The sequence below is a fragment of the Lissotriton vulgaris genome, chromosome 7 (genome assembly GCF_964263255.1).
Source record: "Lissotriton vulgaris chromosome 7, aLisVul1.2, whole genome shotgun sequence".
NCBI classification, from domain to species: Eukaryota; Metazoa; Chordata; class Amphibia; order Caudata; family Salamandridae; genus Lissotriton; species Lissotriton vulgaris.
The window spans coordinates 1,726,589,189-1,726,614,685 of record NC_141695.1 but is presented as its reverse complement, the minus strand read 5'-3'; the positions used below and the strand labels follow the sequence as shown (position 1 = coordinate 1,726,614,685).

The 25,497-nt window shown below is 45.2% G+C and overlaps 1 protein-coding gene across 2 annotated transcripts in view; it reads right to left on the bottom strand.

Moving 5' to 3' along the window:
- Window positions 1–25,497, bottom strand: part of FOXJ2 (forkhead box J2) — a 330,968-nt gene that overhangs the window by 265,849 nt on the left and 39,622 nt on the right. For both annotated transcript variants that reach the window (XM_086932973.1, XM_086932974.1), the window contains exon 2: window positions 5,824–6,151. In XM_086932973.1, the coding sequence (XP_086789099.1) occupies window positions 5,824–6,144 (321 nt within the window). In that variant the 5' untranslated portion in view covers window positions 6,145–6,151. The remainder of the gene's footprint in view (window positions 1–5,823; window positions 6,152–25,497) is intronic.

Below are 25,497 nucleotides of genomic sequence, written 5' to 3'. Positions count from 1 at the left end.
GAAATGAATTTTTATGTAATGTATATTAGCACGCTGTTACTGATGTGGATGCTTTTTAAATGTTGAATGTTTTTACTGCATCTTTTATGGTCTAAATGGCTGAAATAAAGAATCTTTGGATTGGATTGGAGAATGCCACATGAACGTTTCATCCCATAGGACAACATTGCAGCTTCCAGAAATTGAACTGTGTTGACTTTTGAAAATAAAAAGAATTCATATTTAAAAAAGTACTTACCTGAACGATTTTTTTTTATGCCTAAACATATATGAAGATATTTGCTATTTTTATAAATTGGTTTGAATCTCCTTCTTGAGTTGTGGGTCTCGTTATGATTAAGCCCCCCGTCCACTCATAAGGGAATCTCTGGACTTTTTACAAGATATAGCTCATTTTGATATTTAAAGAGTTAGTTTCCTACAAGCATGGACGCCATGTTTAGAACCAATGTGTTGACAGGTTTAGAAGAGTAAATTAAAGATACACTATGGACAACGGTATTGCAATGTGGTCTCCTGGTTTAGAGGAAGTGGCCATGTGGGATGCAGGACACTGCAAAAGAAATGAGTGACAAGCAAGCAGCCAATTAGCCCTGCCTGACTTGCTGCCATATAGTAAGAATTTTTTTAAAAACAAGAGTGGAAGCAAATAAATAAAAGAGGAACTTTAAAATACGGAAATTTAAACAAATGGATTGGCCAACCAGTTCGAAACTGAGCACACTCAAGACTAAACCCTCTGGTATGGTGCTTAACACCCAGACTAAACCCTCTGGTATGGTGCTTCACACCCACAGTAAACCCTCTGGTATTGCGCTTTGCACCCACACTAAACCCTCTGGTATGGTGCATTGCACCCACACTAAACCCTCCGCTATAGTGCTTTCCACCTAAACCCTCTGGTATTTTGCATTGCACCCACACTAAACCCTCTGCTGTGGTGCTTTCCACCTAAACCCTCTGGTATGGTGCATTGCACCCACACTAAACCCTCTGCTATGGCGCTTTGTACCTAAACCCACTGGTATGGTGCTTCGCACCCACACTAAACCCTCTGGTTTGGTGCTTTGCACCTACACTAAGCTATTCCCTTTTTAAATTATAATGTCTTTTATTTATGTTTTAAAAACCAAAATAAAAGGCATAGCCATTTACAATGCCAATAGCTCAAAATCACGCAACTGCGAGACCTACTGCATTGCAAATGCTTGATTATTACAAGATGCTGGCAGCAGCTAAGCATATTACACTGAACATCTTCTACTCCTTCGGTTTGTCAAAATGCAAATTCAAGAAACTCCTTCCCTACAAAGAAAAACTGAAATTTCATGTAACAAAGTACCTGACTGTGGTTTGACAGTGGGGGTATCAAACATCAAAATCCTTGCCTATTACTGTAATCTTTGAAATTCCATGTAAGAAAATACCTATTTATAGGTTCTGACACAGTAATCCATCTTTAAAGGCCCATTGACGCTTGTGTTGGGCATAAGCATCCCAAAATAGCAGCCAAAAAATATAATAAAATTACAAATATGTTTTAAAAAAATGTGTAACAGCTATATAAATCTCCACCCCCCGCCCGCAAAGGAAAGCCTAATAAGGATTAGAGTAGTACAATTTCTATCCCCATGGTTTGTTCGGGTTGATCAACACCAAAATCCCTACCTACTACAATAAACTGACCTCACAGGTCCCAAAATATTGGTCCATAGTCTAACACAATTTGATAACTCACTGTTAACCCCTTGAATGCTCATGACGAGCTGAGTTCGTCATGAGCCATGGAACGCTCGCATGCGGGTATAATTCCCCTGCTGTGCTGAGCGTTCCACGGCAACGGGTGTGGCAGGGACTCACTGAGCTCGTCATGAGCATGTGAGCGCTGTTCGCGCCCTCTCCCCCTCCCCCAGCACAGCGGGGGAATATCCCCCACAGCGAAAGGGTTAAAGGCCTACTGGTTTTAAGAAACGCTTTCCACAACTAGCCTACGCCTACTGCCTTTGTCATCACTTTTCATAATAAGCAGATCAGGCCTGACAGTGGATATAACTAGGTCACCAAAGCCAATTGATGCCCACAGTATTGAATGTTAGCTTTTCCACATGGCAACCATGAGGCAACCCATCATAAAAATTGCTCTCAAACACATAACTGCAACTGAAGTCTGAAGGTAATGATGGAAAGGGAAGAAGAGTGTACTGGGACTGAAAATCAACAATAAATTCCTTAGGACGGCCCTCCTTCAATCTGTGCTGCTGGCAGAGAAATAATAAAGACACTGTAAATTATCTACTTATCTAAAACATTTTATCAGCATTACAGGGTCATTGGCTGCCCAGAAATGAGGTCAAGCTCCATGAACAAAGTTTGATACTTTGTTTATGTTGGTCAGCCTTCGCTCTGTAGCTGTAATTTCTGTCTTCTTAAAAAAAACACATCTACCTAGCTCTGGATAACTGTACATTGCACTATGATTGGGCTAAAGAACCTCTGTGATATTTCCATACACGTTTGGCCACTTTAGTTAAAAAGAATGATTAAATAATATAGCTCCTGAATTTATGTTGTAAGTAAGGGTATTTGCACAGTGCAATCCCAAGCTATAAAGCACAGGACCACTTTACAGGATGGCTCTTGAGAAGCACCTCAAACATATATTATCAAAGAGTATAGGCTACCAAACCTCCTTCCCACTCACACTTATGCACAAAGTAAAGTTGCTCCGTCTTCAGGTCTTGCACACTGCCCTGTTAAGGCTGCTTCCACAAAAACCACCTATATCTGCACACAGGTAAGCGGACAAAATAAGCAACATTATCGCTGAATAACACTGAACACAAAGTTCTTCTCTTGGTGTAAACTAGGAGGTGGTTCATTGCCTCATGTGCACAGATGATTTAGTGGTTTCAAAACGGGTAAAAGTGATTTACAGCATTTGCTAAATATGTTACAGAATAAATGGTTAGGTGCATCTTTAGTCTTTGTTACCACAAGGATTATGGTGTTCTTTTCTAGAACGAAAGTTTTCAGTAATGGGCTAATACCCCACTTGTAAGGCACAGACTATGAAAAGTCGACCTCGGTCTAGAGTAGCACAGTGGGGAAATGATAAGCTAGAATGCATTCCAGAGCGACTGAGAATAGTTTAGAGTTTTTGCAAGCAGTGTTCCCCTCACTTTGTGTGTTTGACAGAATATGGAAGTGACAGAAGGCAAAGGAAGTCATGGCTGGCCAGCAGAGGTTTAACATGTTGAATGGGATTTTATTCGGCAGTACCTGTGTGCCCTGCATTTCTAGAAATACCAGCTCATAAGCGAACTTTAGCATTACTCCTGGGTGCGGTGAAAGGATACAGTGGAGAGCACAAGGACTGCTTAGCAAGCCTGACAAATATTGTTGTGCCATTGCTCTGCTATTCCTAAATGCCATGTCTAATGATGCCTGCAACTTGGGCTGGCTTTGAAAGCCTTTGATGTCTACATTCAAATGAAAGCAGGCATGCCTTCATTGAGAAGTCTAAGGTGGATCAGTTTCAGGAACGAATGGTTTGGCAGAAGCTTACCCCAGAGGAACAATCTTTTGGGAGTCAGCAACTGATAAACGGGTCAATGTAAGCTTGCCTTATTACTGTGTTTGAACCTTATTTTAAAAACATTACTGATAATTTGGAGTCAATCCCAGGTTACTGTTACAGTGCATGTTAATCCAGCATTCAAGAATATGTTGTCCAACGTCATTATGTCAAGTAATGCCAGACAGCCAGTCCTTGCCATTTGGCAGTACCATCAGGCTTGGTAAGCGCAGTTCTACCAAGGTGGTTTTAACACCCTGCAAGAGACCTTGGAGGGCATGAAGCAAGTTTGGACTGTGTGTCCCTCCCTGGAGCATTGTGCCCTTCCAATGCTTGCTTTTCAGGCACTACTTTTTCATTTTGTTTGGGCACTCTATGTATTTTTCAGTGGTATGTCTCGCCTACACGGTCCATTTTGTACTCTCCCTCATGTGCTTCTCCCCTTGTGCTGCTTCAAACATCCCCACCCACCTGGCTCCAGCCCGTTCCTCTTTGCTGACCCCTACCATCAGAGCTACGTTTCTGCCCTCTCCTGAACATCACTGATGCACCTCAGGATAAAAATTGCTGTCCATCTCTATCATAATGTTTCAGAAAGGGGGTGGTGATGAACAGAGTGTCTGAATTAAGCAGACCACTCTTACCCAGTCCAAAGATCAGGGCTTGATCCATCACCGTTATTTAGCTCACTGCACCATCCCAGCTCAGAACCTGGCTATATGCAAATCAGTCTGTCCCTGGCCCAGTGCATCATGGGAACAGGGCAGACTAAACTACCAAGCCAATTCTTCCTCAGAAAGGAGACAAGCTTCCGGGGACCGGTTTCTGGCATTTCAGCCGTCGTCGGCCCGGCTTGCTTGAATCCTGATGGTGCAGTGAGCAAGGGACTCATGTCTGAGTATACCCTGCCACACCTATAGTGGCCAAAAACAATTCAGAAAAGGGGGTGGTGATGAACAGAGTGTCTGAATTAAGCAGACCACTCTTACCCAGTCCAAAGACCAGGGCTTGATCCATCACCGTTATTTAGCTCACTGCACCATTCCAGCTCAGAACCTGGCTATATGCAAATCAGTCTGTCCCTGGCCCAGTGCATCCTGGGAACAGGGCAGACCAACTATACGGGTATTCCAGAGGGAAAATTACTCTTTAAATGATTTCCCTTCCCCTACAATGCTCACCTGGCATGACATCATGCCATAGCGTCTCCACTAGTGAGAAGTGAGCAGTGTGAGCAGCCACATGATGCACCTGCTGTCACTGCAGTCAGGAAAAAAACGGACCTCCGGTGCCAGGGCACAAAACAGAGCCCGATATAGACCCATTTCAAAGCCTCCTTTAACAAGCATTAAAAATGCAATAGGTGTCGCCTTTTATTAAGTTAAAGCCATTTGCTTTGCTAATGGTATTGTATAGCAAAGCAAATGGCTTTAACTTAATCAAACGCAAGACCTATTGCATTTTTAATGCTAGTCTTTATTAACTGCTCCATCTTGGATTGGCAAATTAAAAAAAATGGCACCCACACCTTATGCGTAGTAGAGCATGGGCACCTACATCAGCAGCCGAGTCATTGTGACTTTTTTTTAAAAACCTTTTTGCTATGCTGCATGCTATCATGCCAATGCTGTGCAGCATGGGTAGAAGACGTTGGCAAAGCCAGTAGGTTCTAAAAGCGTAACCTATTGGCTTAGCCCATATTTGGATAAATCGGGATTACTTAAAGATTTTTACCAAATATTCCAAAAGCCAACACAACCTTTCAAAAAAGGTTTTTACGTGCTTATTCATTAAACTTAAATACAACTGAAATATTGATGCAAATCTCTACCCGACATTCTTTTACACAACCTTTAACAATTCTAACATGGTAACATCAAGAGGTACATCTGTACTAACCGCTCACCCCAAAACAGGACTATTATGTAAACCCTGGACAAAGATTTATTGGAATTAGGCAATTTAATGACTTGTACAAGGCACAATCAAATAAAGTCCAACGTAGCACATCCACATGCTACAATCAAATTAAGTCCAACGTAGCACATCCACATGCTTCAAAATACCAACTAAACTCCAAAATGTTCATTAAAGATATACAACCACATCCACGCAACTAAACGGCAAAGCAAGACACTGCACATCCATAGGTAAGATGATTTAATAATCTCTTGCACCATTATTAACACATGCTCTTAATAACAGGTAGTCTATAATCGGCCAGTGCATAATACACATTGCTGACTTACCTTCCATCCCACACCAGCATTCTTGTAGTAGGGGAAATTCTCACAGATCCACCGATAAATCTCGCTCAGAGTCATCCTCTTAGCAGATGAAGAGTTAATGGCATACGTGATCAGGTTGGCGTAACTGTAAGGAGGTTTGCCATCCCGGTGGGCCGCCGCTTCCTCTTTGTTGAGGATAGCATTAGGGTCAGTGGGTGAGCCAGGGCCCTTACGGGGTCCAGTGGGTGCTTGGGCAGCATGTCCCTTCTCCATGGTGGCTCTTAAGGTGAGCTGAGGCAGCCAGTCAATGGAGGTGAGGCTACTTCCAAGGTCGGACGTCATTTTGAATCTGTCAGGATTGGGGTAAAATAGAAATCCGCATTAGTAACTCTACAAACCACAATGAAGCAAACCACATATTTTTACAGAGGTGCATTTTCCTAGATATGGCAACAGAAAGCCTCACTACAGAATTTATGAAGCACCACTCTGACTAGGAGAAAGCAGCTATCCAACAACCAAACACCAAGTACAATAGCTGCAAGTGAAATGCATCGTACTCTACCACAGAAACAAGAGATGTACTTCCCAATAAAGAACTGAAATTCACTATTAAAAGCAGGTGGTGTGAATCACACTGATCACCATTAACCCCATGGCTGCTAAGGCAATTCCCCTCCTGTGCTGGGATTTGCTATTCTTCATTGTTTTATGACGAGCTGGGCTCGTCATCAGTGTACGAGGAGGCTACACCATGACGAGCCCAGCTCGTCATCAGCTTGGAAGGGGTTAAGCAAGAAAATAAGAGTAGTGACCAGCAAAACAAGCCACCATTTTGTGTTCACAAGCCAGTGAAACCGACCCTCCTGCCTCCTTCATCCCCCCACCCCAGCAACAGGGATATTATACATCAGAGGGTGCTTCTGTGAGCTGTTTAAACTGTGTTTACTAGGGACTGCACTTCGTGTTTGGCCAGGAGAGGGAGTAAAGTTTTATTCAAACAGCATTGTTAGACTTCAAGTTAGTAAGGCCTTTACCTGCAGAAGTCCAAAGTGTCGATTGAGCCTGTCTGTCTCCTAGGAGATTCTGAACAGCAGAAGCAGCTCTCCAGCCTTTTTTTTTTACTACATATGGGCTCAAGCAAGATGGCCGCACTTGCTTGAGGCTCCTTGCTGCCCGGGACCACTATCGGCACGTAGGCAGGCAGTAAAAGAAAAGATTTCGCAGTTGTATTGTGGGGCACTGGTAATTACATTTATATAGCGCTTGTTAACTTACATTTGTGCCAGAAGAAATGTGTTCATCACACAAAGCCTATGGGGCCAATGCACGTGCTACAGACGTTACTGGGCAATGAGAGTAACTGTTTGTAATCCAGATAATGTCGACTCCACCTTTCGCCCCTCTCAGGTCATAAAAGGACTAATATTTAGCAATTTAAATGACATCAACACAGTTACGTTGAGACTGCTGGCTTGGTGGGGGCCCCGATCGGCAGATGCACAGCAAGCTCAGGCAAACACACCAGAGGGAGTGAACCAAGCAGCGCCGTTTAACCTACCTGCAGTAGGGAGCGAAACGGATGCTGCGGTGCGCCAGTGGAGGCCTGGAGACCCGGCATCTGGGGCCTGAACCCATGCTCAGAGGCAGATGTTAGGTACTACCACGAGCGAAGCCTGCGAGCGCTGCTGCATCAGACCTCTGAGCACGCTGATATGTCATTGAGGATCCCGGATGGCGCCAGTGTGTGGGTGCTCGATCTTTGTCCTGCATGGAGCAGGGTGTTCACATCCCGAAATAGAGTTCCCTGCTGTACCGGAGCTTTTTCTCCCGAATGCTGCCTGACCTCAAAATGGCAGATCTGGTCAGTCTTTGACTCTAAGCCTTCTAAGTGCCCACAATCCTTGATCTTACCTGGCATTAACAGCTCTGGGCCTCATCGGGCATCCAACTAGGGGGGCTCGTACACCTCGGACGGAATGCTGCAGGACCCTTGGTGTTCATGGGGACCGATGCCTGACCCCAAAATGGCGCCCACAACAAATCAACAATTCAAGATGACCCGGGCGTTCTAACGCTGCACCCGGGGGTCTTCACTCAACACAGCTCTGTTTCTCTTCTCCTGGCAAGAGCTCTTCAGCGGATGTCATGGGGAGTCGTTTCTCACCCTCCTACAGCCCCTACGTTAATTTACTAGTCCTACAGAGTATGAAGTTGTCCGCCAGTTCTACCACACCTGTGTCGGCAATCTTAATGGCATGTAGAGTATCCGACATGTCTGAAACTTACCTCGTTTTCATGGCTCCATCATTATCTAGATCAACTCATTCCTATTGCGAAAGAGAGGGATATAGGAGATGACCCACCTGATCCGAAAATGGCGGCCGTCTCTCCCTTGTTGCCTCTTCGCAACAATACTCTCCTCCATGAGAGACTAGCGGAGACTGACTCTGGCCTCTTGCTGCTCCTTGTTTCATCAATCACCTCCCTTCGAACGACAGATATATCGGGGGATGACTGAATGTAACACTAAGGTCAATAGTTTCCTGCCTGACCCCAATCATGGCTGCCATAGTAGTCCCATCCACGTTTTTACTTCCTTGGGACAATAATTGGACATTGATCAGACCTTGAACCCATCCCCTAACCTGCTTACACATCAGGACTGGGAACCTGCGGAACTTACCCCAGACTTTAGAGACCTAGCGATTTGGCCGATGCCCGGGGGAGCTACCAGATAGCTAATGAGGAGATTGGTTGTGGACCCCCCCCCCCCTCCTGCCGTCACCTACCCAACCGTACCTTGGGCAGATTTTCCCCTCATCTCTATGTCCTAGCTTCCTCCTACCCCTTTACCCTTCCTTGCTCCAATCACCTTGACCCCCTATGTTCTTCAAATGCTTTTCTTGATACTTATGTAACTTGTCACTGATGAAAAATTGCAACATTTTTGTTCATGTTAAACGCTCGCTCCTATCCCCTCTCCCCTTACTTGCTTCACCGCCTAGCCCCCTGTCCCTTGTGCCCTTTGACTAAGCACTCCTTCTCCCCTTGTTGGGGAAAGATCCATTATTTATACTCCGAGTGTCCACAGCGCCAAGGGAGCCACCCACAGCAGAGGTATGGTATGGCACCCCTTGCCAATGCGCTCCCTCTCCCCTTTTAGGGGTAGGATCCAGTTTGTAGGTCTTGGAGTCTCAGAGAACCCTCTGAGAGAGTCCACTGCGTAAAGGGAACCTCTCGCAACAGTGATGGAGAAATGCTACCACTTCCCCTAGGATGACCGCTTTCTGGACTTGGACGTAGCTTTGACTCGTCTACCGGTCTGTGTCCCCGTCGCCCTCCCCCGCCTCTTTCCATGCTGTGTCTCTCACTCTCCCATCCGCTCTCCCTCCTTCATTTTCTGTCTACTTTCCCCACTCCTACCCCCTTCCCCTAATCTCTCCTCTTGCCTGCTTTTTCCCTTTCGTATATGTGCTAATTGTTTTTCTCGACCTTACAAGTAACTATATTGCCATGCTCTAATAACTGTGTAACCTTTGTAACTATGTATCCTGCAACTAAGATCTTATACTCATGTAAAGCGCTCCGATACCTCTGGGTCTAGCCAACGCCATATAAATCCTTTAAAATAAAATAAATAAATAAACCCCCAGGCCAGCAGACCATTGGCAATTCAGCTACCAGGCAACTCTGAGCCCTCCCCTCACTCTTGCCCTGGCCCCTTAAGGCTTTGCTGGGTGCACCCCAGATCATTCTCCTCCATCTTGTGACTTACAGCCTACATGTGCCCCAGATTGCAGTAAGCAGAGTCCAGGAAGGGGTAAGGAGACAGGCTAGTGCCGTCTCTTCTCCAAAACAAAAGTTGTTAAAAAAACCATTTTCCCTTTGTGTGATTACGGTCTTTGCCTGTGATTGTTACAGTTTAAAATTGTAGTTTTAACATGTCTGTGATTGCATATTTTATCCCCTGTTTTGTGTTATAAACTTGTGGTTTTCCCTGCCCATGATTGCTTCCATTTAATGTGTTGAATTGTGGAATTTGCAGTCCAAACTCTGTAGTTTATCCCTCTCATTCCTGGTGACAGTTTTCCCTCCAAATTTCTCCTTTGCTCTGTGCGAAGACCTGTATGTTAAAACAGTGCACCCCCAGCCACCATTTTGTGTTCACAAGCCAGTGAAACCAACCCTCCTCCCTCCTTCACCCCTCCCCCCCCAAACACCCCCCCCCCCCCTCGAACAACATGGATTTTCTACATCTGAGGGTGCTTCTGTGAGCTGTTTAAACTGTGTTTACTGGGGACTGTGCAATTCGTTTTTTTGGGCAGGAGAGGGAGTCAAGTTTTATTCAAACAGTATTGTTAGATTTAGAGTTCGTGAGGCCTTTACCTGCAGATGTCCAAAGTGTGTATTGAGCCCTGTCTGTCTCCTAGGAGATTCTGAACAGGAGAAGTAGCTCCCAACTCCCTGGCCAGCAAGCCTTATCTGAGGTCGCTAGGACCTTCTATGGACTGCTAGTGTTGGTCCATGTGTACACTGATTGGTGGTTGTATCTAGTGTTTCTATTGGATTAGGGTTAGTGTCCTCCTTGGTTGGGTATTTGAGGGTTCTGATTGGTTTCTGGGTCTGTGATTCAATCAATGTAGGGTTGGGGCTAGGGCTTCTATTGGAAGTAGGGACTAGGACTTCCTGTGCCATTGGTTGCTTGGACTTGGGTTGGGGATACTGGCAGGGCTAGAGCCTCTATTGGGCGTAGAGATCTAGGTTTTTGAACTGATTGGGCGATTTGACTAGGGCTATCATTGGCTGTAATGTCCTGGTCTCCTACTGGTTCTAGATTTTAGGGCTAGTGTTATTGGATAGTGTTAGGGCTAGTGTTCCCATTGGCTGAAGGGGTCACTTGATTACTAGGGCTATAAAAGGCCAGGGTTAGGGTGTCTCAGCCCGGGTATTGAGGCTAAGGGCGGAGAGGACAAGGGCAGTTGCCTGTTTGAGCCTTTGAGACTGACCAGGGCCAGAAATGCTGCCCATTAACCCATCTAGCAATACCCAGCCCACACCATCCACATCCACATACTTATGGTACTTATGGATCTATACATTTATCGCTTTCTCCTAATTTAGCATTTCCAATGCACTACCCTATCTCCTCTACAACCACTCATTTATACCAAACCCCATACCACTACTGATACCCCAAATAACCCTTTCCAGACTCTCTCCTACTCTACCCGTCCTTGCATCATCGGACACCTCTTTTACTATACTGATCCCCTAAAACAAACCTTTCTAAACTCTTCCCTCTGACTCCTCTCCTCCAAAACTCATTTTTACTCATCCAAAAGCCACCCCCTACTGCTAAAAACAAAAAACATCTTTCACTCTTTTATCCCTACTCTATCCTCTTAGACGAACATGTTCACTTCTCAAATTCCATATTCAACTATACTAATTCACCACTAGTCCTTTATAGGTTCCAGAGTGGCGCGCTACTCGCCAGAAAAGTGCATCAACACCCATCAGGGGTAACAAGTGCTATATGAATGCAAACCTTTCTTCCCCTTTTATCCCTACGCTATCCTTCTCACTCCAAATAACTGACTAATATCCACCACTGAAATTACTTCATACTTCACCATATTAATTCACTACTAATCCTTTATGGGCTTCCTAAATAGTGTGCGTCCACCCCCCATCAGGGGTAACAAGCGCTATATAAATACAAACCTTTTTCTTCCTCTATCCTCCTGCTATCATTCCAAATCCAAAGAACTGAGTAACCTATCCACCACTTAAAATATACTTGCATGTTTCACTATACTAATTCAACACTAATCCGTTATGGGTCCCGGAGTAGCGTGCTACTCGCCAGAAAGCGCTTTGACGCCTCGTCAGGGGTAGTAAGGGCTATATAAATGCAATTACAATACAATAGACATAGCCAATAGGACGGACATTAGCTACAAGCCTTTTCGCTTTAACAGTGCTTTTGTTTTGTTTACTTTATTGTTGAGGGGCCTGCAGGGAACCCACCAACGTAAAAAATAACCATTTACTAAGAGGAAAGAAAAAGTATTTTTGATCTCAAAAAGCACAGGCTTTGGTAATAGTTCATGGCACTAAAAGGAACTACACTGATTGCAGAGTTGATCATTGTGAAAGAGAAGAATGCCATTAATCACAGTGAAGTTAGCCAATGGGGGAAGTTTGCCGCCTCACTGCCTCTTTCTGTAATGGATGCCATTCACATTTCTGTCACAATCACAGGTCAATGGATGAAGGGGGTCGCCAAAAAATCCCTATTTCAATATAAAACACATAATTTCTGTAAAATTAAAAGGTCTTAGCTAACGCTAGCCCTTTAAATTAAACTGGAGGTAAAGTAAATGTACACATTGATTGAAGATTTCCCACTGAATACAGAAATATATGCGTGGGTCACAAGAGAGATACATCTCTTAGGCACCAAAGATTCCCCTATTCAAAGCTGATAACACGGGAAATCCCCCCTTGATTGTAAGAGGATTCTACCTCACTTGCGCAAAAACATACAATGGCATATAGAATTGGCTCCCTCAATGCCAGACACACACATTGACTGTAGGGTCTCATAGACCAAAGAGACCTTCTGCGACAGTTCAAGGGTGACTCAAGTACGATAGAGACATCGTGTAAAACCGAAGATGGAACCATACATGAAAACATCTCACCACAAACCCAGTTACAACTTCCAGAACCACTTTCTAAAAAATGCATCTTCCCCTACTTAGGTCTTTCTCACTGGATGCTGGCATCAATAGCTCTATTGCTGTGTTGCCTTGATTAATCTATTATATATAAAAACCCACGAAAGTCTATATTTAACTCTACATCTAATGTTGTATATACATAATCACAAGGCCAAACAACACAATGTAAAAAGAAGGTTTATTATCTATTAATGAAAAGCATATAAAGAATAAATACAATAAATATACATGACACATTGCTATCCCATTAGTAATCTAAGGCCATGCATCCAGTGTCAATTCATAGTCCGGTTACACGCATATAGCCAATACCTAAAAATATTTTTTTCAGGTGTTAATCAATACAGTTAATATATTTCTTAATGTATCATGATATATGTGGGCGACCCGCTGGGGATCCCGCAATCGTGCCCAATTCAGATTGCGACAGATTATGCCATGGACCGGGGGCTGGCTCCAGGTGGAATGATAGATAGAGCTCTGTATGCCAAACCGGGGAAGTTTGCACTATTTGGCCCTACCGCGCATGCGATACAGGTGTGGCACGCGGCTGATATCTAGGTTGGGAAGGCAAACTAGCGTTGGCCACTCCCCTATTGAATTCAGAGAAGCTGGGGATCCTGTGGAAAACTAAGGGGTTTGATAAGTGGGGTCTTATTGGAATCACCCAAATAAAGGATGTTTGGGGAAGGGACACAGTAACTACATTCGAGTCTCTTAAAAACCTGTATAGTCTACACGATAATGAACACTATCGATATCGGCAAGTGAGGCATGCCCTCACCACCCACATACCCAGGGGCGCGGTGCTCCCGGAGGCGTAGCCTCTTGAGGACCGGGTGCTGGATAGGCACATTCCCGAGGATACTATTTCTTTGATATATAGGAAACTGGTTAACAATATGGAGAGCCCGCTGGGGCGAATTAGAGCCCAGTGGAGTGCAGATGGTTTGGAATTGGATGACGAAGATTGGGTGGAGGCAGTTTCCTCCCCGAAGGTGTAGTGGCAATTCAGATGAGGCTCCGGATTGTGCAACTGAAGATACTACATAGGTCCTATATAATTGGGCCTTTATTGGTGCATATGGGAGAAGGGGGGAGTGGAGAGTGTAGAAGACAGTGTGGAGAACCTGGCACCTTAATGCATATTCTTTGGCACTGTGTAGTGATACAGACATTTTGGACGAAGATCCATGATGAACTAAAAAGTTTTAGGTGAGGAGATACGACCAGAAGCCCAAAGGTGTCTGCTGAATGTGTGGGAACCTACAGATCTGAATGTGTATCGGAAGCAATGGGTAACGCTGGCGTATATGGTGGCTAAACGAAATGTTGCCCAGCTCTGGGGTGCAAGTCAGCCGGCCCAAGTCTCTCTCTCTAGACTGGTGTATCTTCAGAGAGAAATCAGTGTATGTGGCCAGGGGTTGCCCAGAGAAATGGGGGAAGGTATGGGGGGCATGGAATAGCCACAGAGGAGAGATTTGTGAACCACCGATGCCACGACTGGAATTGGAAGAGCAGGAATCCCAATGATCCAAGTACAAAACATTGTCAAATGTGATTCTGTACCTGTCCATAATGACCCATGTGATGAAGAATGTATGGCATCACCTGATGTTTTGTTTACATTAATTTTCCTTTTTGTAATATAATTTCTTTAGTCTTTTCGTTAATAAAAAGTTTTAAAAAAAATGTATCATGATATAAGTGGTTTAAATCAATTGATGATTTGTAGGATCAAGTCTACCCAAGTTTCGGCAACTTATGCGCCTTCATCAGGAAAGCCACAGATGAACCCAAACGATACCATGAATAAAAAGTAAATACCTAGATAGATATGATGACATCAAACATTTTAATGTACTGAATTGGGGACAGGGCTCTTCCAGAAGAAAAAAGACCGATCGGGTTTGGATCACAAAACGTTTGCTCACATTTTTCAGTTTTCACTCATGTTAAGGTGTACGTATTGATAAATTGCATGATTCATAATTATGGGAAAACTTTCCACATGATAAATGCCTCAGAAATGATGATGATACGAGGATTAAAGACACTGCGGGCGGGCACTCTGTGTCGTCAAGCAGCGACCATTCTTAATTGATTAATCCAACAGATTCTGTGACGGTGTTGCAGACCTCTAATTAGCAAGATATACAGAAAGCAGAATGACAATCAGACAAGTTCTAAACCAAAACAGTTACTCCTGCCCTCAAACCGTATCTACTTTAGTTTTCCCACCATATGATAAACAGAACAGGCGCAGGCTTGCTGCAATCCAAACAAATTGATCAGCCAAAATCAAAACATCAAAGGCAGAACTGCTCCACTTGTGATCATCCCTGGTTTAAACAAAAGTAAAAAAAATAAAACATAAATAAAACATAAAAAATACTTGCAAAGGTAGCGCTTTCTCTCTGCTCCAAAACACACAACTGAATAAGGTTGACCAGCAGTCACTTAGAATGGAGAACAAGCATTTACAATGCAACGGTTTCGCCTTTGCAAAATTTAGAGCTATTGGCATTGTAAATGACAAAATTGTCATGTATGTGTTGGTTTTGAAAACGGATAAATAAATGGCATTGTAATTTACAATGCCAATAGCTTAATCTCTTGCAAATGCCACACACAGACCCACACCTACACACACACAGACCCACACCTACACACAGAGCCCGCCCCCCACACACACAGAGCCACACTTATGTCTACTATAGTCAACAAAAACGTGTCCCATCAAAACAAAGATAAAAAGGGCTCATGTCAAAATAGAGGATGCTCTTCCAAAACGACTACTCAGTTTTCAAAATTTCAGCCATTATAGCTTTGAAACATGTTTGGCATCTTAGTACACGGTACTTTGACTGACAGAACAAGTTCAGGTTGCCCAAAAAAGGGAGGCGCCTCTTCGCTTCAGAAATGCGCCCAAAATGACGGCCTCTAGCACTTTTGACACGCTGAGGTCGCGGCCTCAGCAATTAGCATATAAACTGATAGAAAACTGCATGAATTAAAAAGCTTTCCAGAAATGCCGTATGATAGCAAGGAAAGCTGGGTCAAATGCGGTGTCAGCGGAAACAGGCTGCAGTGACAGCAGTGGGAAGAGCCTGGGGGAGGGAGGCCGACAGTGCCAGAAACGGCAGCTCAAGAAACGAAACCTAGTGCCACTGACAGCTACCCACGTGTGAGTGCCGGTGGGGGCGCTGTTATCAACTGGTAAGATCCACGGTCGGAGTCTACAGAGCTACCTTTAGGCACACACGTCTGCTAGAGGCGCCAGGCCCACTCTCTCTCAGCATTGGCACATGTTTCACGTTTTGTCTGTGTTCCCGCACTTTGTCAAATAAAAATGTGATACCAGATCTTACGTAATCTTGTAAAGAAGCAGATAATATTTACAAGAGTCCTCTAATACTTCCCAAAGTTCTATCCAGATTTCTTAGTGGTATTTACCGCACGCACGGCTGCCTTTACTGTTTGAAGATGCCCTCCAGGTACCAGACGTTAGAAACAATTTCTATCCAAGAACTTGGTAAACAAGTGGGGCCGGAGACACGGACAGCGGGAGGGGGGGGGGGGCGGGAAAGGGCACACGGACAGCAGGAGGGGGGGCGGGAACGGACATTTACCTGCATTAAGTTGAAAAATAGCAACTCGGAACACGGCCTGCAGTGCCACGGATTTTAGATCAGAATGGGATCACTCTAAGATTGCGGGCAGTAGGAGAGAAGGACAACAAGCATTTGCAATGCAATAGGGCTCGCATTAGTAAAGTTAGAGGTATTAGTATTGTAAATAACACATTTTTTATTTATGTTTTTGTTTTGAAAATAGCGAAATTATTAACTTTGTCATTTACAATGCCAATAGTGTTAACTTTTGCAAACAAAACACCTATAGCATTTGTAATGCAATATGTGTTGTATTTACATGACTTAGATGTATTAATATTAAAAATAACAATGGGTTGTATTTTTTTAATACTTAAAAAAAAGTTATTGTAATTTATAATGGCAATAGCTTAAACTTTTGCAAATAACTTTTTGGAAGATTATGTTTAGTGTATTTTATTGTGATGAAAATACAAGAACAGAAGTGAAATATTAACAATTTTTTGTGACATTTGTAATAAAGTTTGAAACATTAAGAAAACATTTTAATCTGTTGTTGAATGGTTGCACAGATTGATGCTGTGGTGGATCTGAATGATGTTGTGGCGGCAAGTGATGCTGTGGCGTTCAGTGATGCTCTGGTAGCCCATAGTGATGCTGTGGTGATACGATGGAGAGTGAGATAGATAGATAGAGGAAGGGCGAAAGATAGATAGAGGAAGGGCGAAAGATAGATAGAGGAAGGGCGAAAGATAGATAGAGGAAGGGCGAAAGATAGATAGAGGAAGGGCGAAAGATAGATAGAGGAAGGGCGAAAGATAGATAGAGGAAGGGCGAAAGATAGATAGATAGATAGATAGATAGATAGATAGAGGAATGGCGAAAGATAAATAGATAGAGGAAAGATAAATAGATAGAGGAAAGATAAATAGATAGAGGAAGGGCGATAGATAGAGGGAGGGCGAGAGATAGAGGGAGGGCGAGAGATAGAGGCATTGCAAGAGGGCAAGGGATGGAGTGTGGGTCGGGGGAGGGATAATGTGAGGGTCGGGGGAGGGATGGAGTGTGGGTCGGGGAGGGATAATGTGAGGGTCGGGGGAGGGATGGTGTGTGGGTCGGGGGAGGGATGGTGTGTGGGTCGGGGGAGGGATGGTGTGTGGGTCGGGGGAGGGATGGTGTGTGGGTCGGGGGAGGGATGGTGTGTGGGTCGGGGGAGGGATGGTGTGTGGGTCGGGGGAGGGATGGTGTGTGGGTCGGGGGAGGGATGGTGTGTGGGTCGGGGGAGGGATGGTGTGTGGGTCGGGGGAGGGATGGTGTGTGGGTCGGGGGAGGGATGGTGTGTGGGTCGGGGGAGGGATGGTGTGTGGGTCGGGGGAGGGATGGAGTGTGGGTCGGGGGAGGGATGGTGTGTGGGTCGGGGGAGGGATGGTGTGTGGGTCGGGGGAGGGATGGTGTGTGGGTCGGGGGAGGGATGGTGTGTGGGCCGGGGGAGGGATGGTGGTGTGGGTCGGGGGAGGGATGGTGGTGTGGGTCGGGGGAGGGATGGTGGTGTGGGGCGGGGGAGGGATGGAGTGTGGGGCGGGGGAGGGATGGAGTGCGGGGCGGAGGAGGGATGGAGTGCGGGGCGGAGGAGGGATGGTGTGCGGGGCGGGGAAGGGATGGAGTGTGGGGCGGGGGGGATGGATGGATGGAGGGGGGGATGGATGGATGGAGGGGGGGATGGATGGATGGAGTTGGGGGGTGGATGGCTGGAGTGGGGGGGATGGATGGAGTGGGGGGGATGGATGGAGTGGGGGGGATGGATGGAGTAAGGGGATGGATGGAGTAAGGGGATGGATGGATGGAGTAAGGGGATGGATGGATGGAGTAAGGGGGTGGATGGAGGGGGGATGGATGGGGGATGGATGGATGGGGGGATGGATGGGGATGGATGGATGGGGGATGGATGGATGGATGGGGGATGGATGGATGGATGGGGGATGGATGGAGGGGGGATGGATGGAGGGGGGATGGATGGAGTGTGGGGATGGATGGATGGAGTGTGGGGATGGATGGAGTGGGGGGATGGATGGATGGAGTGGGGGGATGGATGGATGGAGTGGGGGGATGGATGGAGTGGGATGGATGGATGGATGGATGAATGGAGTGGGATGGATGGATGAATGGAGTGGGATGGATGGATGGATGGATGGAGTGGGGGGATGGATGGAGTTGTGGATGGAGTGGGGGATGAATGGATGGAGTGGGACGGATGGATGGATGGAGTGGGATGGATGGAGTGGGGGGATGTGTGGAGTGGGATGGATGGATGGATGGAGTGGGGGGATGGATGGATGGAGTGGGGGATGGATGGATGGAGTGGGGGGAGGGATGGATGGAGTGGGGGGAGGGATGGATGGAGTGGGGGGAGGGATGGATGGAGTGGGGGGAGGGATGGATGGAGTGGGGGGAGGGATGGATGGAGTGGGGGGAGGGATGGATGGAGTGGGGGGATGGATGGAGTGGGGGGATGGATGGAGTGGGGGGAGGGATGGATGGAGTGGGGGGGTGGATGGATGGAGTGGGGGGGGATGGATGGATGGAGAGGGGGGATAGATGGATGGACTAGTTGGATGGATGGATGGATGGAGTAGGGGGGATGGATGGATGGAGTGGGGGGGATGGATGGATGGAGTGGGGGGAATGATGCATGGAGTTGGGGGGATGGATGGATGGAGTGGGGGGATGAATATCGCCGAGAATTATAACCCGCAGCGGGTTGGGAAGCCCCAATGATGAAGCATGTCACCGTGAGGAAACTCCGGTGAGTGAGGGGACTATAAAGAAAAAGTTTTCTTTCCCTGTTTCTGAAACAGACCTAAAGGTGTCATGTTCCAGTAGTTAGTCAGGTTCTCTGGATCTGAACTTTTCAGATCTTTTTTTAACAAGTACTGCTGTGGAGGGCGAACCTGGCTGATCTCTCCCTCTACCTCCCCCTGTTTTGTATTTTATAATTCTCGGCGAAAGCTGTGGGAGTTTATATATTTTTCTTAATTCAATAGTACACCTTCTGGCGTGGTGTGGGGACAATGGCAGAAATCACGGGTCTGACTTTCACGGAGGAAGAAATCGAAAGAGTTATGGCATCAATAGGTGATTTTCCAGACAACACATATAGGGATTCAGATGGCTTTAACCAAGTCTGGGATGAACTAACTGAACTCAAGAGGAATCAAGTAAAAACTTTAATACATGGTGTAATGATGGCACAATATCTGAGGGCAAACACAGCACCAAGGGGATTAATAGTAAGGAACGAGCCGTTTATTTTCCAGCAGGATAAGCAATTTAAAATTTATTGGTCGCTAATATCTTGGCACTGCACCAGAGACTGTTTGGTCTTGATAATAAAAACTGCTGCAAGACTAGGCGAGGAGATGAAAGTGGAAGCCATTAAAATTGAAGTACAGTTGAAAACCTTCCAGGACGTTACTGACCTGAAAAAACGATTGGAAGAACTGAATAAACAAATGGCAGACTTTGAGATAAGTCTAAAAGACACAAAAACCATCAAATTTAAAAAAGATTTAAAGAACTTCTCACGGGAAAAAATGTATCCTTACACTAAAGATGACTATGTCCCCCCGAATAGGAATCCAGGCTACAACACGGATTCAGACAATTCTGACACAGGATCAGATAATTCCAACAATAGTGAGAATTATGGTCATAACAAAACCAGACGTCCGAGAGGAGGTTATTTTAGGAACAGAGGCGGGTATAATCCGAACTGGCCAGGTTATTTTGGCCCGCATCCCTATGGCCCACCACCACCTCACCAATTTTTTTATGGACCACCAGGCTTCCCCCCTCAATATCCTCATCAAGCACAGAATTTCTGGGGAAATTCACAAAGACAAGACCAACAACAACAGCAGCCTTTTTTATCGAGAGGCAGGGGCCAACAAAGAGGAAAGACAAGAAAAACCCAACAGGTCCAATGGGCCCAACCAATAGAAACATCCCAAAGTCACACCAGGAGCATGGGACCAGTAGATCAACCGACAACGAGCAAACCACCAGCCTAGTAGTAAATCTATCTGATATCGACATTACTGAGATCGAAAAAAAGGTTCTGGATAAAGGGTTGGGCTTTGTCCCAACCCCTACTATGGACAAGTTCCTCTTAGCCCAAGAGATGAATGAATTCATAAGAAAGATTAAACTACAGGTTTTCTTTGAAAATAAACCGTCAACCAATCTACCTACCACTGACACTGGTCTACATAAAAAGTCCACGTTTACCCCTCCAAGTGCTAACCTCCCAGTGGAGGTTTTAGCTTTCGAAAAGGCAGTAATGAAGGAAATTGCTGAAATTGACCCTAAAACTATCAAAGTTTTCCACAATCTGAGCAAAGCGGAATATGATGCGTTGAAGAAACTATCATCCACAAAGGAAATTACAATAAAGCCAGCTGATAAGGGTGGAGCGATAGTGTTGCAGAATACCACCACATACAGGCAAGTCTGTCTTGGCCTTCTATCTGACCAAAGGAACTATGTGAAAATCACAGAAGACCCTACCAATCGTCTCAGAAGGGAGATAGCATATCTAACAGAAGAAGCTACCGCTAATAATTGGCTAACGAAAAAAGAAGCGGATTTTTTGGAAACCAAAAATCCAATAGTCCCTTACTTTTATACGACACCAAAAATTCACAAATCCATAACACACACCCCTGGCAGACCGATAGTATCGGGCATAGGATCAATATTGGAACCCCTATCTAAGTATGCCGATGCTTTCCTAAGACCACTGATTCAAGCCACTGAGACCTATCTCCAGGACACTAAATCGGTCCTTACAGTATTAAGAGATCTACCATTTGACCCCACAAAGAATATTCTGATTGGATTGGACGTGGAAAGTCTTTATACTAGCTTACCCCACGCCGATACCCTACAGATATTGGAAGATGTTTTATTTGAACAAGAATGGGAGTATCAGACACCACGCCATGTCGGCCTGGAATGTTGCCGCTTGGCCCTAACAGAAAAATGTTTTCGTTTTGAAGATACCCTCTTCCGACAGTCCCATGGCACCAGCATGGGAAGTACTTTTGCGCCGAGCGTAGCAGGGTTATACGTTCACCACCTGGAAAAATGGAAAATTCTTAATGATTCTAACCCTCACAAACAACATGTGAGTCTCTGGAAAAGGTATATCGATGATGTCCTTCTCATCTGGGAAGGTACGGAGATAGAGGCACAAGACTTCTTGTTGTGGCTAAACCAACAAGATCCTTTTCTCAAATTTACTCACACTATGAATAGGTCGCAACTAGTGTTTCTGGATCTAAATATCATGGTTAATGGATCGTCTCTCAGCACTACTACGCACTTCAAACCAACTGCAAGAAATTGCCTTTTAGTGTTTGATAGTTTTCACCCGAGACATTTAAAAGAGAATTTACCCTTTGGCCAGTTTCTAAGACTGAGACGAAATTGTAGCTCCAAGGAGGCTTTCAACCAACAAGCCAATGACCTCACGAAAAAATTATTAGCCAGACAATACCCAGCACATCTGGTGAAAAAAGCAAAAAAACGAGCTGCTAATAATAACAGGGAGGCACTATTGGAACCAAAAATCGCCAAAGAGAACTGTGAAAAAAGACCAATTTGCATTACCACCTACAATATTGCCACTAAAATGGTAACAAATATCGTCAGGAAACACTGGCGCACCCTGAACTGTGGCAGTCTGGATATACCAAAACCGATGTTCAGCCATAAAAGAAGCAAAAATTTGAAAGACCATTTAGTCCATACTCGCCCACAAGTGGAAAACAGAAACCCGAAACAAAGAACCATCAGTACAGTGCCTACAGGACACTACCCATGTGGGGATTGTAGTGTCTGTCATTTGACAAAAGCCACAAAAAGAATAACATTCAACAATAACATGACTTGGGAATTAAAAGACTTCACGAATTGTAATACTTCTGGAGTAGTGTATATGATAACTTGTAACTGTCAATTACACTACATTGGAATGACAACTAGAAAAGCCAGCACTCGGATAGTCGAACACAGAAGTAATATCAGACGGAAGAAAATTACAACCAAAATGATATCCCATTTTATTGAACGTAACCATACGCCCAACGATATGAAATGGGTAATTCTTGAAAGACTGTATGGACAAGACAACTTGGAACATCGACTCCTGAATAAAGAACAACGTTGGGCTTACAAGTTGAAAACCGACACCCATGGACTTAATGATACCATCCCGTGGGGTCTCCTGGCGAAATAATGGTTAACAATATAAAGAACTGTGTTTATTAATAGCATAACCCACCCTGCATAAAAATCTATGGATTGGAGATCATGACCTGTATGCGCTAAAAAATAATGAGTTCCCGAAACACCCGTAAGTTTCTCTATATGTTGTCTATAATCATTGTCATTTTGATTAACCTGCAATAATTCTGTACACATTTGGTCTCTTTAATCAACCTAAGCATCCAAAGATGGCTCTCGCTTGGCTCCAATACGAGCGGCCATTTTTGAATAATAAAAGCGGCCTTGTTTCCCATCCTAAGCAGGACCAAAAATAGATGAGCTTAATATACAATTTTCTGTGGTGCTCCCGGTCTAGATAGTTTTACCACTACAAAGATATGTGCGTATTGATAGCATAATCCATCCGCCACGCAAATTTATGGTTAAGAGATCATGATATGTATAAGCCTAAATAACCAGTTCGTTAATACCCGTAAGTTTTTTTCCATATGGTGGCTTTTATCATCATTATCAGTTTGATCACCTTGCAACAACTCAGTACAAGTTCGTTATTTGACCAACCCGAGTATTCAAAGATGGCCCTCGCTCGGTTCCAACACGAGCGGCCATCTTTGAATAACAAACGCGGTCTAGCTCCGCATCCGGAAGCGAGACCAGTATGGAGAAAGCTTAATACACACTTTCCCAGCATGAGACAGCGATCGCCGGTCTCAAGGGGAGCCGAGTAGGTTTACCGCCAAGACAGAGCCTCGTAACAAGTAAGATCCATCCAAGTTATCGGAATAGCATAGCTACCAGCTCCACGCGTTTTCGCAAGCACGTGTTGCACCGATATCTAAATAATTAAGAACCCAAACTTGTTTCTGATTATCCCATCCTCTAGGTAGTTACGGGGACACATGACTTTCCCGCGATGGACCATGAGGTTCAGTGAAACCTCAGAAAAGTATGATATTTTCCTCCTTTGTTTGTTTTGTCCGTTATGTTTTGTGTTGGACCCACAGACCAGGTCACTTGTGTGCTGTTTATACTAATGTATAGTCACAGGCAATTCACGAAGGGTGCTCCTTCAGATGAGGGGACCACTCGGTTCTGGAGAGTGTGTATGTGAAATGGGTGAAGGTGTTTATATACTATCACTAAGAAGGTCATTAGACACCATTTTAATATGAAATGTCACTTTTAATTCTGTTATCACTTGGTAAATGAACATTGAACCTATAACATTGGAAGTATTGTTCTTTTCAGATATGCCAATGAATTGCAAGAAATGAGTATGTATATTCATACATTAATATAGGCATACTTTTCACTTTTTGTTTTTGGAGTAGTACTCACAGGGCTGGACCCTGTTGTAGTCCTGAAGAAGAGCTGTGGGGTACAGCTCGAAACTAGTTGACACTTTTACTAGGCACTGTGTTCCATAATAGAACCGGTTTACCTAGTAAACCACCCCATTTTTAATATATCCACTAGGAGCCTGAATAAAGTTAGTTTAGCTCACTAGTAGGATATTTTTAAGTTTTCACTCCACTTCATTTTCCCCTTTCTCTCACATTACACGACACATAGTCTTCATAAAAAAGTGCTCCTACGCAACTGCGATAGTCGTAGCACGCCTCAACCCGCAGCGGGTTGGGAAGCCCCAATGATGAAGCATGTCACCGTGAGGAAACTCCGGTGAGTGAGGGGACTATAAAGAAAAAGTTTTCTTTCCCTGTTTCTGAAACAGACCTAAAGGTGTCATGTTCCAGTAGTTAGTCAGGTTCTCTGGATCTGAATTTTTCAGATCTTTTTTGAACAAGTACTGCTGTGGAGGGCGAACCTGGCTGATCTCTCCCTCTACCTCCCCCTGTTTTGTATTTTATAAAACACCAATTGGAAGCAGATCAGGAATCAGTTGGTTCCCGCTCTGGCTCAAAACTTGACAAAGGACATGGGAGTAGCCTCCCCATTGTCCAGCCCCTCCTCCCCCCCCATGCCCCACCTGCCCGAGTCATTCCAACCCTTTCCTTAGGGTACTTAAGGGTTTACCTGTGGTTGGTTCGATTCGTCGTGGGACATGAGTCAGATCCTAAACAACTTCATCTTTAACTGTCTGGGCACTTTGGACCTCGGACTTCGATTTGGGAACGGAGACTGCACCGGGAAGACTCCTGCTGCTCCTGGTCTCGTTGTCCTGCCAGTCTTCTGCGTCGTCTGTGCTACATACAAGTTCTTCTCCAGGCCTGTGAGCATCCAAGACACCAGAAGGAATCTCCCTTGGAGTGAAAGAGTCACCACCCTGCTTCGGCAGGCACTGCAAAAAAGCGGACCAGTGTGTTGTTCCTGAGCTCCCACCGACTCAGAAAGGTTCAGAAACACAGGTGGGTGTTCTGCAAGTCCCTCGAGGCCTGTACTGTCTTCCAGCAAGTTTGAAGCCAGTATCCCTTGTCAGAACTGCTAGAGCAGTACTCTTGTGCACCGCATCAACTTGCCGTTGCCAAGGCTTGTTGATTCTTTTCCAGAGATCTTTGGGCTCCAAGAAGCTCCAGCCTCAAGCATCTTTTGCTACCAAGATCTTTTTCCTCACCACATCCTCTGCACCGTGGCCTGCATCTTTGGTGAGCGGCTTGAGGTCCTCTTGCGACCCCTGTGCCATTAGCCCGTGGGTCCTCTTGAGGGTCTTCTTTGGCTTTAGTGGGCTACCCGGTTTGCTCGGGGCTTCTCAGAAGTACCTACACTTGGTGAGTCCCTTGGACCTTCCGGGTCCCAACACTGCACCTTTTTCACCTGCCACGTTTGTTGCCGCTGCCAAGGCTTGTCGGTGGGCCCGCCGGACACCGACCCCATGGCTTTGGACATCCGACGTGGGACAGCTCGTGGACGGCTCCTGGTCTTCCACAACATCGCCTGGTCTGCACAGCTACAGCGCCGCAGTCCCCGTCAACTCTCCTGCATCTTCAGACATTGGGGTGCATTCGTCTTCCGTGCCTCCTGGTCACTTCTGAGTGGCATAGACTGTCCCCACTACTTGCAGGTACCGCTCAAACTAAATCTACCCTTGG